We start from the raw sequence: 13888 nt of genomic DNA on the forward strand, positions 1-13888 counted from the left end.
ATACCATTATACGGCCTAATCCTAAATATTATAACTAATTCTCACTTCCTCCTCCTCCTCCTCCACCTCCCCTCTCCCTCACACACACACACACACACACACACACACACACACACACACACACACACACACACACACACATACACGAACAGTTTCTTTTTTAATGTCACTTTGAGCCATGAGCTGTGCTCTAGCCTTAATTATTTCTAAAACATATTTTGTGTCTTACATTAATTATTTTATTTTACATTCAAATATACTTTATTAAAAGCTTCAGTCTTAAGAAGGGACCATGTGTTTATTTGCAATTAATTTAAGAAAATTGTGGAATTAATTATCTTATTTTATTTTTCAAAACTCTTTTTTACAGATTTTACAGATTTTACAGTACATATAAGTTTAATTTTATTCAAATAAAAATGTATTATTTAAAAATACTGCAAATATTTATTCCCACCCAAAAGATTTTTTTTTTTTTTCATACATTAAAAATGTCAGTGTAAATCTTTAATGTCATCTATGAAAACTCAGCTTCACTCAACAGAATTAGCTGTTTTTAACATTAAATATCTTTTATGTGAATGTTATAAACTTCGAGGCGTTTTAGTTGTGTATGTGTTTATAAAGATATTCTGAACGAGAATCCCCACTCCTCTCATTCAAACACAAAAAAGCACCATCATTTTGCACATCAGATGGTCCAGTAGTTAAGTAATGTGAAACAAGTTTATTTTCTTTTTAGAACATGCAGTTCTACAGTTAGGTAGTTACACTGACACAGGGATAAAAAAATAGTATGGAAACAAATATTCTATAATTGAGAGTTCAAAAAGAACCAGTGCTCATATTCTCCTCATTTGCTCAAATATTTATAGCACATTTGTCTTTTTTTTCCCAGATCGTGTTAAACATCACCTTCCAGTCCATAATAATGGAAGCCTTTTAGAGGAGCTGAAGTCAGCATGGGAGACAATGGACAAACATGTTCCAAGAATGCCCAAGTCAAACTACACTCATAGCAGCCGCAAAAAGCGGTTCCTCTCATACCCACGCTTTGTGGAACTGATGGTTACAGCAGATGCTAAGATGGTGCGGCATCATGGACGCAACCTGGAGCACTACATTCTAACAATCATGTCAGTAGTAAGTAAACATATATTTCTTAAAATTTTATATTTATAATTTAATTTTCATATACATTTAGGACAGTTTTATAGAGATACGTCAGTACTAGCACTGTCATTGTCTGCATTATCTGATGTGATGGCAGATTCAGTCACCTATACTCTGAGTATTTGCCAACTCTTTTAGAGTAATGATGTTCACATTTGTAGAGGCACTATTAAAACTGATTAACAGTGACATCTTTCTACCCACTTCTTTCCTTTGGCTGTTCTATTAAATGGTTTGTATATTGATGGCGTCCCCTGTACTTTTGTGGCATTTTCCATAATTATAGTGGACTAATTATAGTGAACCAATTCAAGCATTCAACTAGGAATTGTATTCTAATTTGCCTTTCATTTTGAAAGGGCTTCTGTTTAAGATTAGGCTTAATTCTGAATCTCCTGAAAATTATAGATATTGCATTTTACATCTTTGAATCATTGTATTTACACTGTTGTTTAAAGTGACATGTAAAGAAATTTGCATGCTGTAGATCCAAACTATTTGAAAAATAACTGATGACATTTAACCTCTAGTTAAACATGGTTCAACATCGATTTGTCTTTATCTTTGTGTTTGTCTCATTTCAGGTGGCTGCAGTTTACAAAGACCCTAGTGTGGGAAACCTCATCAATGTCATGATTGTTAAATTGATCATTATTCACAATGAACAGGTTTGTGCCAACTGTATTACTTTTTAATTTAAATCAACTTCAATCAGCCTGATTTCATCAGATTCTTTGGTCTTCTCAGTGTCCTTTGGATTTCACAGTGATAACTGAATGTTTTAATAACTTTCTTAACATGTGCATTTAGTTTCATGTAACATTTACACTTTAGTGGTATTAAATTAAAAGCTGTTTCTTTATACCATGTTAGGAAGGGCCAAATGTGAATTTCTATGCTGCTACAACGCTTCACAACTTCTGTGTATGGCAACAGAGCCAGAATGTTTTAGATGACAGCCACCCCTCTCATCATGACACAGCACTGCTCATCACAAGGTGCCTATATCTGCTCTTAGTTTTTACATTTTATTTTTCACCTTTTTACTCAGTTACCTAGTGCTTTGCTTTTGTTCATGTGACTGACCATATGTATGCATAAAATAAAAAGTACTTCCTTAGTTTGATCAAGATAACATTTTTAATTATGCTGCATGTTATACAGTACAGTGCAAGTCTTTGGCACTTAAGATTGTTATTATTATTTTAAAAAATATCTCAGTAAGCATGATTCTTGTGCAAAATTATATAGAATTACAATAGATACAAAAACGTCAAAAAGGTCAAACTACCAGGTGTTTTTTAAAGTAGCAGCTAGTGTGAAGAAGAAAAGTTTGTTTCCAGTTATTCCCCTTGATCTTAAGGACTGCCAAGAGGAGAGATTTGGAACAGGTTAAACATATATATATATATATATATATATACATTTTTACTGCTAATATAAATAGCTTTATAATCTTAAATACATTTCTTAGGTGCCTAAAACAGATACGCACAGTATGATACTTTGCTGTAATACAACATGAACAGTATTCAAACAGCTCAGAAACATTACATTGCATTGAAGTCTGTTTGTTTTTATTACAAAAGTATGCATTGCTTCTTCTTTTTTTTTTTTTTTTTTTGAATAGTGTACATGATTGCTTCCATAAATTTCTGTATTTTCATACAGGGAGGATATCTGTCGAGCAAAAGACAAGTGTGACACATTAGGTAAAGGCTCTCTACTGCTGTCTTCTGCTATCGTCAGGGTCCATAGTAATGAAGATCTAAAAACTGATCAGAACTCCTAAAATGAGAGGTATGATAAATATAGGCCCCAGTGTAGGAGTGCTTTTATAGAGTCAGTTCCTCTTCAGTTCACACTTGCTCTGAGGTGCTTAAGACTCTGGTCATCAGTAGCATCTAAGCAGTTATCTCTGTCATCTCCATGGTTATCATGAGTCTAGGTAGAGGTTTGTGAGAAATCAAATTGCTGCAGAAATCAAACCCTCTTATGCTAAATCAAACCACTTGGAAAGATTTCTTTTGAAAAAAGAAAGACGTTTCAAGGATGCTGCCTTGGAAGATGATTAAATCAAGGCAAATTTGACCTGGTTTCTGAGTCTGGTATTAACATGAACCATGTACCAATACATTAGCAACAACAAGAAACACAATAGCAACTGTTTAGCAGCACCCTGGAACCCAACGGAGAACTGCTTGTCAGTGTGCAGTCAGACTGCATTTTCATCAGGGAATGCACCTTTGAAAATGTAGCATAATTACATTATTACATTACACTCAATTAATGAAGGTTCAAGTATTGTTCAGTGATAGGTTTTCATCAAATTAAAATCAAAAACATATTAATGAAATAAAAAAACTAATTTACAATTTGTCCTTTAGCATAATATTCCTGCTTATTTAGTAAACTAACAAAGGAATAAGGTGTAAACACCATGGGAGAAGGGTTAACAGGTACAGTAAAAGCTTTGCACAGCATGATAATAGATTCATTATACTGTGAGCTGAAATTGTGCAGCTGCCTGCGGTCACCTTTATTTAATAGCCTTGTCACTCATATGCCTGTAAGACTCCTGTGTGTTTGGTGACCTTGTCCAGCACTGCCTTGATCTCCTTCTGCTAGCAGTGTCTACCACTATATGAATGACAGGAAGCATCAGGTGGGCTGAAGGAGCATTACTATCAGAGCTCCCAGTATTTGATCTGCTTTTCTCATTTGATGTCTCACTGGTCTGTGGTCAGCTGTGTGTGTAGTGGGAGCAGCTGTGGGAGCAGGCTCATCTTGGAATAGTACCAGGCAGGAGATCCTGTGAATAAACATAATGGAACAGTGATTTACATAAAAATGCACCGTGGCCCGTAATGTGACCACATTTATATATTATATAATTTATTTATATTTTTTGATCATTTCAAATTCTTGTTGTAACCATATTCCTTGGGTTTTAAAATTGAAATGTAATTGAAATATGACTAAAAATAACATATGTTTATTCAGGTTTGCACCAACCTTAATCCTGCTGTATTGTGTTTGTGTTTCTGGTCTAGGCCTAGCAGAATTGGGCACGATGTGTGATCCATACCGGAGCTGCTCCATTAGTGAAGAGAATGGTCTCAGCTCTGCCTTTACCATTGCCCATGAACTTGGCCATGTGTAAGTTTCGACCCCCAAAGGGGTCCATCTGGATGAAAGTTTCCCTATTGCATTGCACAAAAGCCCTCTTATCCCCCTTGCAGGGGCGCTCACGCAGGTGCAAAGCACAATAAAGCATGTTTAATAACATGCCAGCCTTAATACCCTCTCTGTATTCTGCCTTCCTTTACTTCACTGTACTCAGCATGGCTTAACCCATATGGCTAAGCAAGTTTAAAATACTAAGATATAATTTCAAAAAGTTTTTTTTTACACTTGTTGTTGTATATTATTAATTCATTTTCTGAACATTGTGCTTTGCTTTTAAAGCAAATTAAGCTCCATTTTCATAAAAATATCTAAAAGGAAGCCTTCTGCATTGCTTTTTGGTATCTTTGCAATTTCATTTTTTTTAATAAAAAAATGCAACCAGTAATTTGTTTGCTTGTTAACTGTCAAATTAAGCAGAAGCACATTCTTACTTAGTGCAAGTACATACTAAACATACTTAAAAGTATGATTAGTGTGATATCAGCTTTATTTACATGCATTTTATGACTGCAAACATAGATGTATTTGTGAGATCTTTTTATATTTTCCAACTATGGCTTGTGATTATATACAATAAGCTTACACTTCTGTATAGAGCTGGAGAAATTCACTACAAAGTTTTCATTCTGTTCCACTTAATTACCATGTAAAATACTGTTATGATGACATTAGTTTAAACACACATACAAATGTTTGTGCCTATGAATAAAGCTATTGTAGATAGATGACCAGCTTATAACATATGACTCACCACTCAAAAGCTGCTATGCGTAATTCTCTGCAGTGCCCTCATTCTCATTTAGTGAATGACTCCAGTGTCAGAATGCATGTAAGAATTGCAGAAATTCTGCTCCCCCACAGAGCTGATAGATGGAACACATTCCAATAGTTCAAGTGGGTGCTGAGTTGAATCTATCACCAGTGACCCTTACACTGTCGACTGCTGCAAATATGAACAGATAAAATTTGTATTGTGTTAAAAAATATTTGTAAAGAAATAAGCATTTTATATAATCGCTGCCCAAGAAAAAATGCATTTGCAAAGCAGTAATAGGAGGAGGAAATGTATTCTTAACGTTCAACTGAAGTCAGTTTAAAACATTTCTTCATGAGATTTTCACACAATGTGAAGGACAGCTGCTGTGTTCAAGTGATGTGGTAAACTACATATTAACAATTAAGATACATCTCCAAAGATCAGCAGATTAGGTAAATTTCACACTACTTGAGGTATAAGCAATAGGCCATCTTAGGAAGACCATTGCAGCAGATAACAAGAAAATTGTAACAGATGTTAAGAGAAACCTAAAAATAACATCTGAAGAAATAAAAGGCACATAGGACTGCAATTTATACTTAGCACACCACTTTCTTTGTGAAGAACGGAAGAGGCAAGGGCTGGCTTACACATGAATGGGGAAAGTTTTTCCGTTCATTAAAAAAGCAGTGTGTTTGGTTATAGCTATATTAATGTAGAAAATAAGCTTTCATTTACAAGGTTTTTGTACTTAATAATGTTATTCTTATCACACGAGGGCAGGGATTTCATGAACTGTGTAAATCACATAAAAGAAAGTGGTTTCTAGTTTTTCATCACACTCAGTAAGCAAAGCTGTGGTTTCATGTTCCAGGCAATAATTATAAGTAACAAAATGCAGTTAATATTTCCAGATTACATAGCAGATGTAGCCTTGTCACTTTTGCACTCATTCAAAGTGTTGTTTTCCAAGTTGCTGTTGCTTTTGTTAGTTTGCTGCTCATTGGTTTACCCAAAAGTCTCACATTACCATATATCTTGTTGAATCAGCTGAAGGCATTTAGAAGCTTATTATGTACTTAAAGTCTGCAGGGTTACTGATTTAACATGTTACCAACACATTTATAAATCAGGCTGCATGCCATATCTTTTGTGTGGTTGAATGTGTATGTGATCTCACAGCTGCAGTCTCGTATATCTCAGTAAACCCATCACAGCTGGGTATAATCCATTCTGCTTCACCCTTGTCACGTGTGTGTGTGTGTGTGCGCGCATGTGCACATTTGAATATATTTGTGGGTTTTAATTTGGTAATACAAGTGGGCTATGCCTAAAATAATTTTCATGCAAAGGAAATCTGCTTTATGGATACAGTAGTTTCATCTCACTGTCTAAAAATGTCATGATATTATTATTGATAGGGACTTCTGGCTTGATGGGCTTTCTTTGTGTATTCGTGATGATTAAATATTTGGCCCTTCAAATTGTACTTTTTCACACATGCAAGTTTATTTTCTTCTAATGTCTTTGTGCTTGTGTCTCATTCAGTTTCAACATGCCTCATGATGACAACCCAAAATGCCGGGAAGCAGGAATGAAGCATCAGTATCATGTCATGGCACCAACCTTAAACTACGACACCAGTCCATGGTCCTGGTCAAAATGCAGTCGAAAGTACATCACAGAGTTTTTGGAGTAGGTGCTTGTCTTTCTCTCATTGACAGACAATAAGTTCGATAATGCTGTCACGTCACAGTTACTTCCAATCTTTCCTTTCCTTGCTCTTGTTTTAACATGCAAAGTTGTTTAAAAACCATACTGGTGGATATACATATGTAAATGACAAACATGAACATTCTATACCCTGTGTAGTGAGTTGCCTCACTCTCTTTATGAAATCCAAAACAGTTTGAGTGTTATTTGCTGCCCACATGGTTCGATTGTGGTTTTGCATTTTGTTAAAATATTTCCAGGCTGAAGACGGGGATTGATCATAATCCTCTTGTTTGGTCCACTCTACCCTACCCTGTTAGTGTCTTCCCTTCTCTTCTACTCTCTCTCTCTGTTTCCCTCTCTCTCTCTGTCCCTCACTTCTCTGCTGGACAGAATGACTCTGACATTGGACAAACAGTCATTTAGTCGCTGACGTGCTTTGTCCTCAGCAACGGTATCCCAGGGCAGCAGTTCATTCAAGGCTTCCAAAGTGGAGCAGCAAGCAACAGCCCCAGCTGAAGGGCTTCCCTTTAAGATGGGAAATGTCAGTTAAAATTAGATTCCTGCTGGATGCGACCCTTTGATCTACTCTCTGGCGCTCTCGCCTGTGGGACCTCCACAAAAGACAGCCTTGTTGATGAGGGCTTGTTCACTGTGTAGAAGGCATCGGGCGGGGGATGCAGGGTTAGTCTGACCAGGCAAGGGTGGACTTTGCACCATAGGATTTGGCTGAAAATTTTAAGCAAAGGAAGAGAGATGGTCAGTGGAGGAAAGGAGGTTTTTTTTTCCTCTAGGTTATTAACCGTGTTAGTGCTCACACAGATGCTGTTTTTGAGCTTTTAAACACTTTGAATGCACTATATAAATTGGTAAATGCGTATTTTTGGCATATTTCTAAAGGTTACCATACATTAACATAAATAAAAACAAGTGGACAGGTTTTTTAACTTTAACTGCAGTACTGCTGTTCAGTAATTAATTGTATGATATTGAATAATGTAATGATTCACTTATGGGTTAATTACTAAACACTACATAATATATCATGCATAACATGTTGTTATGAGAGTTAAGAGTGGTAGCCTGAACCCACTGATTGGTGTACAGGAATCTGTGGGAGAGTTGGCTGAAATCTCATTCATGAAACTGAAAGGAAAATGTCAGCAGTGGGGCGACTGACAAAGTTTTTCCATGTTGTATATTTTGCGGGAGGTGGAATGGCTTAACAATGGCAATATTTATAAACAAGGAATACGAAGGAGGCTTTGGAACTGGTATCAGGGTGTTTGTCAGCTGGTGGGAATGATGGAAAACGAAGCTTACTGCTTCGGAACTCACCCAGGGCAACAATGCACAGCATCGATGACCAAGGTACTTCCTAAAAGGCAAGGTGCTTAAGCACATCAGTGTTTTGACTGCCTGTTCATCTTCAAGAGCCCTTCACTTCCTAACACTCTACTGTCAGCAGATTAAGGAGTACACACACACACACACACACACACACACACACATACACACACACACACATACACTCAAGGGAACACAGCTACACTTGAAAAGAATAGTTCTTTCACAGCTTAGTTGTGTGTATGGAATGAATCATGACAGTTACTCTTAAAGAGTATAAATAACATTCAGAAACTTTTGAACATGTATTTTGTAAACTATTTCAGTGTCGGCTCTGTTAACTCTATTTGCTAGATATTTAAGCTCCTGTTTTACAGTCTAATACAGATTGCTGAATCAGTTCTACAAAAAAATTTTGGTGGTATTCAACTGTGAATCCCAGTGATTTATAAAGTTATTTATGTTCCAGTTTGCTTGGACTAGACCTACTTTAACATTGTTTAGGCGGTTTAATTTGAATTCTCTGTACTGCTTTATTTAAAAATCTAAACAATATTTCAAAATGAGAATGTCATTTAAAAACAATAACATGTCTGGTGCATCCAGTTTCCTTTCTGTGTCTAATAAAGTACCTGGCAAAATCCTGTGCATTTATATGCATTTAAGAGAGCCTCAGGGCAGTGGTGCTTTGGGAGCTCACAGACTGTCATGCTCTGAAAACTGGTGGGGGAAAGACACATCATTTCATTCCCAGTAGCCCACCGCAGTTGTTAGTTTATCTTAAAAGAGAGAGGAAATAAGCTGAAAATAAAAGACCCTACACTCTGTTTTGCGCTGTAATATATGTTGCTTTATCCTCCAAATGTCTGATTTGAGCCTCAGTTCTCTGGAACAAGGGCTGTGCTGTAGTCCTTAGTAAGGAGCAAGGAGGTACAGACTGAACCCAGAACACTGAGATCCTGGAGCTATGTGACTGTGACACTACCTGCAGCGCCACGGTGCAGCCCACTTGAAAGAACTTATTCAATGAATAACAGGTGTGCGCTTTTGAGTCTATGACTGAGAGCGTTGCTTTATTTCTCTAATACAGTTACACTGTTTTTAATAACAGACCAGTGGTTCATATACCTGATGTGCTGACAGCATACTGCTGAAAGGGCCTCACTATAGACCATTTTGATGAGTCTACAGCAGAGGCACACCTACAACATAGCTTTTGTGCTCTCCTCTCATTGCTGAATAGATTAATTCCCTAAAGAACACATACTGCAGTTAGTGCTTTTCACTCTGCCTGAAAACAAAGGTGCCTCTGAGCACTTCCAGACCTGAAAGAGTCCCAGTGCAGTGACAGGGGATAAGCTGAGGTAATGAGAAGGCTCGGGGGATCAGCTGGGGCTGGAAGAAACAGGTGTCTAGTCCCCCCTCACAGTGGACAAATTGCACGAGCAGTGTCAACATGTCTCATAATTACACATCAAGCTGCTATTGTGTGGCTCGGTTTCCTTTTTCTCTGTTGGCAAAAGTACACTAGCAGAACAGGAAACAGAGAGAAGGCTCCAGCTGTGGAAGTATACTGTTTTAATAATACATTGTTTTCTGGTAAGCTACTAAAATTTGCTTTTGAAAAGCATATTGGTTTAGAATGTTTTATATAGCTGTTTCTTTTCTAGGTTTTGGTCACCAGTGAGAGGGATCACAGAGACAATGAAACCTTATTTTTAATTATAATTATTAATCCTTCCATTTTCTGCAAGTACACTGAGGTCCATAGAAGGTGTGTCCTTTTTTCACATTCATATGTAACTACTTGTGTGAGAGATGGAAGAGCTTTGACTGAGCCAAATCATTTTAGTGTTCTTGGCAGGCAAAGAAACAGATCACCTGCCGTTAAAGTGTTGCACTGTCATATCTGTTGACCTGTGTGAGTTCACTGGAAGACATGTTAGGGACATGAACGTAAATATTATACTAATGAATAAGCTATTTACTAAAATCATAGTGTTTATTGCTCATGTTATATATGGCAGCTGCTTTCCTTTGTCTTTTACATGACAGTACTGGATATGGGGAGTGTTTGATGGATGAACCAGTTGGAAGGACCTATGACCTACCTGTTAAGCTCCCAGGGCAAATTTACAACGCTAATCGGCAGTGTGAACTGATGTTTGGACCTGGATCTCAAGTCTGTCCATTTATGGTAAGGCTAAGCTTCATGTGTGAACATCTGTAATAGAGAAATCCAACCATTTCAGCATATTAAAACTGCTGTGATGCCTTAGTGACATTTTAACAATTTCTAGAAGGAAGCAGAGGTTAGAGTTCAAAACCAACTTTTGTCTTGTTGGGTCAGAATACACATATGAGGAAAAACTGTTAAATTCTGATGCTGAATTATGGTGAAATTTGCCATAAACAAAGGTATATATTTCTGTAGTCTCTGCTAATATCTCTTAGATAAAGCTACATAGCTGTACCCTATAATTAACTACAGCACAAACACACAAAATGTTGGGACATAAAAAAAAATTATTAAACTAAAAACTGTAATTGGTTCAATTACTTGAACATTTATTTTACTGATTAGATTACAAAGACAATATTTTTAGTGTTTTTACAGACACAACTCATTGTATTTTGTAAATATAAAACAGTATGATGTGACACATGCAACACACTCCAAAAAAGTTTGTGACAAAGGCAAAATCAGATTGAAAAGTATATACAAGCGACACTGTTTTGGAAGGTTCCACAATTAGCAATTTAACACGCCAAAGGGGAGTTAAATAAGATTGAGTGTATACGCTCTCAGAGAAAAAGTTACGGTAGAGATACTGTTCCTAAAATATAAATGCCTTTAAAAGTACAAGAGTAGAATTAATGTCCATCTGTGTTCCCTAAACATACATTACATTCTTTTTTCCAGAAGCAGAGGGGAAGGTTTCATTATAGAAATAAAATAAAATAAAAGAACATAGATGAAATTGGGCATATGAAATCAACACAATTTAAAAATATATAAATATTCTAGAAAATGGTTCAATTATGTTACCTACTTAAAGGTAGTGATATGTACTATTGTATTATATTAGGATTATATTTTAATTTATTTAAATAATAGTTCAAGGAGTTTGACATACTGAATTTGTTTGCTGGATCAAATTTTTGTTTAATGCATCAAACCTTATTTGTAAACACCATGTTTTACTGAATAAGCAAGAAAAATGGTGTTGTCTGGATGGCAACATTTTGCTCCAGATCTTCAATTACTGACGCTACTGTGCACTAATGCACCCCAATACCATCATGGATGCTGGCTTTTGAACTGTGCACTTATAACAAGCCAGATGATCTGTCACCTCTTTAGTCTGGAGGACGTGGCATTTATGATTTATCCGTGATTAAATGAGTTTGGGCCTAGAAAAGGCATTGGTGTTTCTGGATCCACTTTGTACATTGTTTCTTCTTTGCATTTGTGGATACATACATTGTAAAATAATACCATGAATCAAATAACATTACCTGCACAACGGCACCAGGGTGAATCTCTTATGTGAGAGTATGTTTGAGTTGAGTATGTTGAGTGCAACTGCTTTATTCTGTTTTCTCATATTGCAGAAACAGTGCAAGAGACTCTGGTGCACCAGCCCTGAGGGAGATCACAAAGGGTGTCGCACACAGCATATGCCCTTGGCTGACGGAACTGAATGTGGTCATGGAATGGTGAGACTCTTTTCCTAATATTAATTTTCTTTATTTTTGTCTCACAGTTAGTGTTGTGTTGCCTGGAAATGTCCGCTCTGTTGACATGGGTAATGTGAGCATTCTTCTCTTTGCTTGTCCCTGAAACACATTTCATGCTAAGTGCATAAAGACCCATTTGAACAGTTTACTGCATTTGGCCACATGCATCATCTAGTTTGGATAGTGCTTGAAGAGATGTTTCATGGCACAAACATCACAAATCTGGGGTAAAGCCTAAGACCTGCCCACTACCTCAAGGAAACAGACTTTTATTTCAGGTCACAATGGAAAAGCTTGAGTAACACTATTGTATTCTTTGGTCAACTGATGATAAATGTAACAACAAGAGACCTTGACTAGCTGAATAGGCATATCTGTCTTCTACCACTTGTAACATTAGCAGTCTAAACTCACAGCGAGACTTGTTGTCCTCCACCTTTGGGATGCTATGCTAATTAGCAGCATTTAGTGCACTGTGACTGGCACTGTGGGAGTAATTGGAGGGTTTAGAAAGAGGAGGGGGCATTGGGCCTTTGAAATGGGATGCCTTGCAGCGCTCTCAGTCAAGTCACCTTGTTCTGAACCCACGACCCCCGAGTCTCGTTAAGATGCGGGTGAGTGGGTCATTGGTCAGGGAGCTCTGGGCTGAGACTAGTTTCACACAAAAGACCCACATAACTGGCTTCAGAGAGAGCTGTGGAAAGAAGGGGGTCCCTATTCCCTTTTCTTATCCATTTACCCACAGGATGCTTGCAGGGAAACTTCAAAAACACTATGTGGGTTTAGAGTCACAGTCTAGGTTCGCCTGGCATTACTACACTGCTTGAGTTCAGAATTGCTAACTGGGACAGTTAGTGTCGTAATCCAACCAAAACAACCATGACACAGTTGTGGGATTTCAGTGTGCCTGGAAAGCCTTCTCTTGTTCTCATTAAGTGCTGGACTGCTATGCACAAGGGAGTGTGCTGAGGAGAACCATTTGCAGTTTGTGCATAATTTGTTGCTATGAGGGCCAAATTCTGTCTGATTAAAACCATAGGAGCATGAAGGAGTTCAGTTGTGTCATCATTATTTTTTAGTGAAAGGGGACTCTGATTTTGTGCTTTGCTATAACTGAGTCTATTAAAGCTTTAACTTTCTGATTATTTGACAGGCTGTAATGGCACAAAGCAGTCTACAGTCTCTGTATAAATAAAAATAAGTGTGATGGAAGAGCCGTACTTCAAACATAGTTTCTTGATTGTTGGGGGAAAATATCTCTTCACAATTCTAAAACAACACAAGAACACAAAGGGCCTTCTTTTCTTCTTTTTTAAATTGCTCATGCATGGCACCTGCACCTTTGTTTGTGGTGCCGAGGGCTTGGTGTCATCTCCTTGCTGGGCACTTTGAAGTGGAGGGAGTTGAAAGAAAAAGGGCTCTCAGTCTCAGCTCACCTGTCTGTTTAGAGTTCTTTAATGTGGGCGAGTATTCAGAGAGGCTTGTTAACAATCTCTTTCTTTTCTCTTGCTCTAGTGTGGTGCTAATGGCACTTTTCCACTGCATGGAACCTAAATTATTCTACTCAACACTATACTGCTTTTGCTTTTACATTACACAAATATAGTACCAAGAACTGTGTACTTTTTTAGTACCTGCTCACTTACCGTGATGTGTAAACCGTGCAGAATGCTGATTGACCAGAGAAGGTTACCACTCTATCTGACGTAATGCAGACATCCAGCATAAATTACACATTAGTAGAAAGTCTTCAAGCTACAGTAGAGATTAATCACAAAAAGTGAGTAGAGTCATGCAGTGTAGGTACCATGCAATGAAAAAGTGCCAAAGTCATTAAATCTCAGTATAAATTATGTAAAGAATGTACATTTTTAACAATCAAAAAGCTAATAAAGTAAGAAATGCATTTGTAGACGTCTAATGTCTAGCCAGTGCCATTATTACATTTATAGATAATTAAATACATTC

At 37.2% G+C, this 13888-nt stretch overlaps 1 protein-coding gene across 1 annotated transcript in view; it reads left to right on the forward strand.

Moving 5' to 3' along the window:
* The window catches only part of LOC136694501 (A disintegrin and metalloproteinase with thrombospondin motifs 20), a 79110-nt gene that overhangs the window by 18947 nt on the left and 46275 nt on the right, over positions 1 to 13888 (forward strand). Inside the window, exons 4-11 of the mRNA XM_066668119.1 lie at positions 899 to 1143; positions 1758 to 1841; positions 2047 to 2171; positions 2845 to 2885; positions 4227 to 4332; positions 6668 to 6814; positions 10235 to 10376; positions 11795 to 11899. Coding sequence (XP_066524216.1) covers positions 899 to 1143; positions 1758 to 1841; positions 2047 to 2171; positions 2845 to 2885; positions 4227 to 4332; positions 6668 to 6814; positions 10235 to 10376; positions 11795 to 11899 — 995 coding nt within the window. The remainder of the gene's footprint in view (positions 1 to 898; positions 1144 to 1757; positions 1842 to 2046; positions 2172 to 2844; positions 2886 to 4226; positions 4333 to 6667; positions 6815 to 10234; positions 10377 to 11794; positions 11900 to 13888) is intronic.

The sequence above is a fragment of the Hoplias malabaricus genome, chromosome 4, assembly GCF_029633855.1.
Source record: "Hoplias malabaricus isolate fHopMal1 chromosome 4, fHopMal1.hap1, whole genome shotgun sequence".
NCBI lineage: Eukaryota > Metazoa > Chordata > Actinopteri > Characiformes > Erythrinidae > Hoplias > Hoplias malabaricus.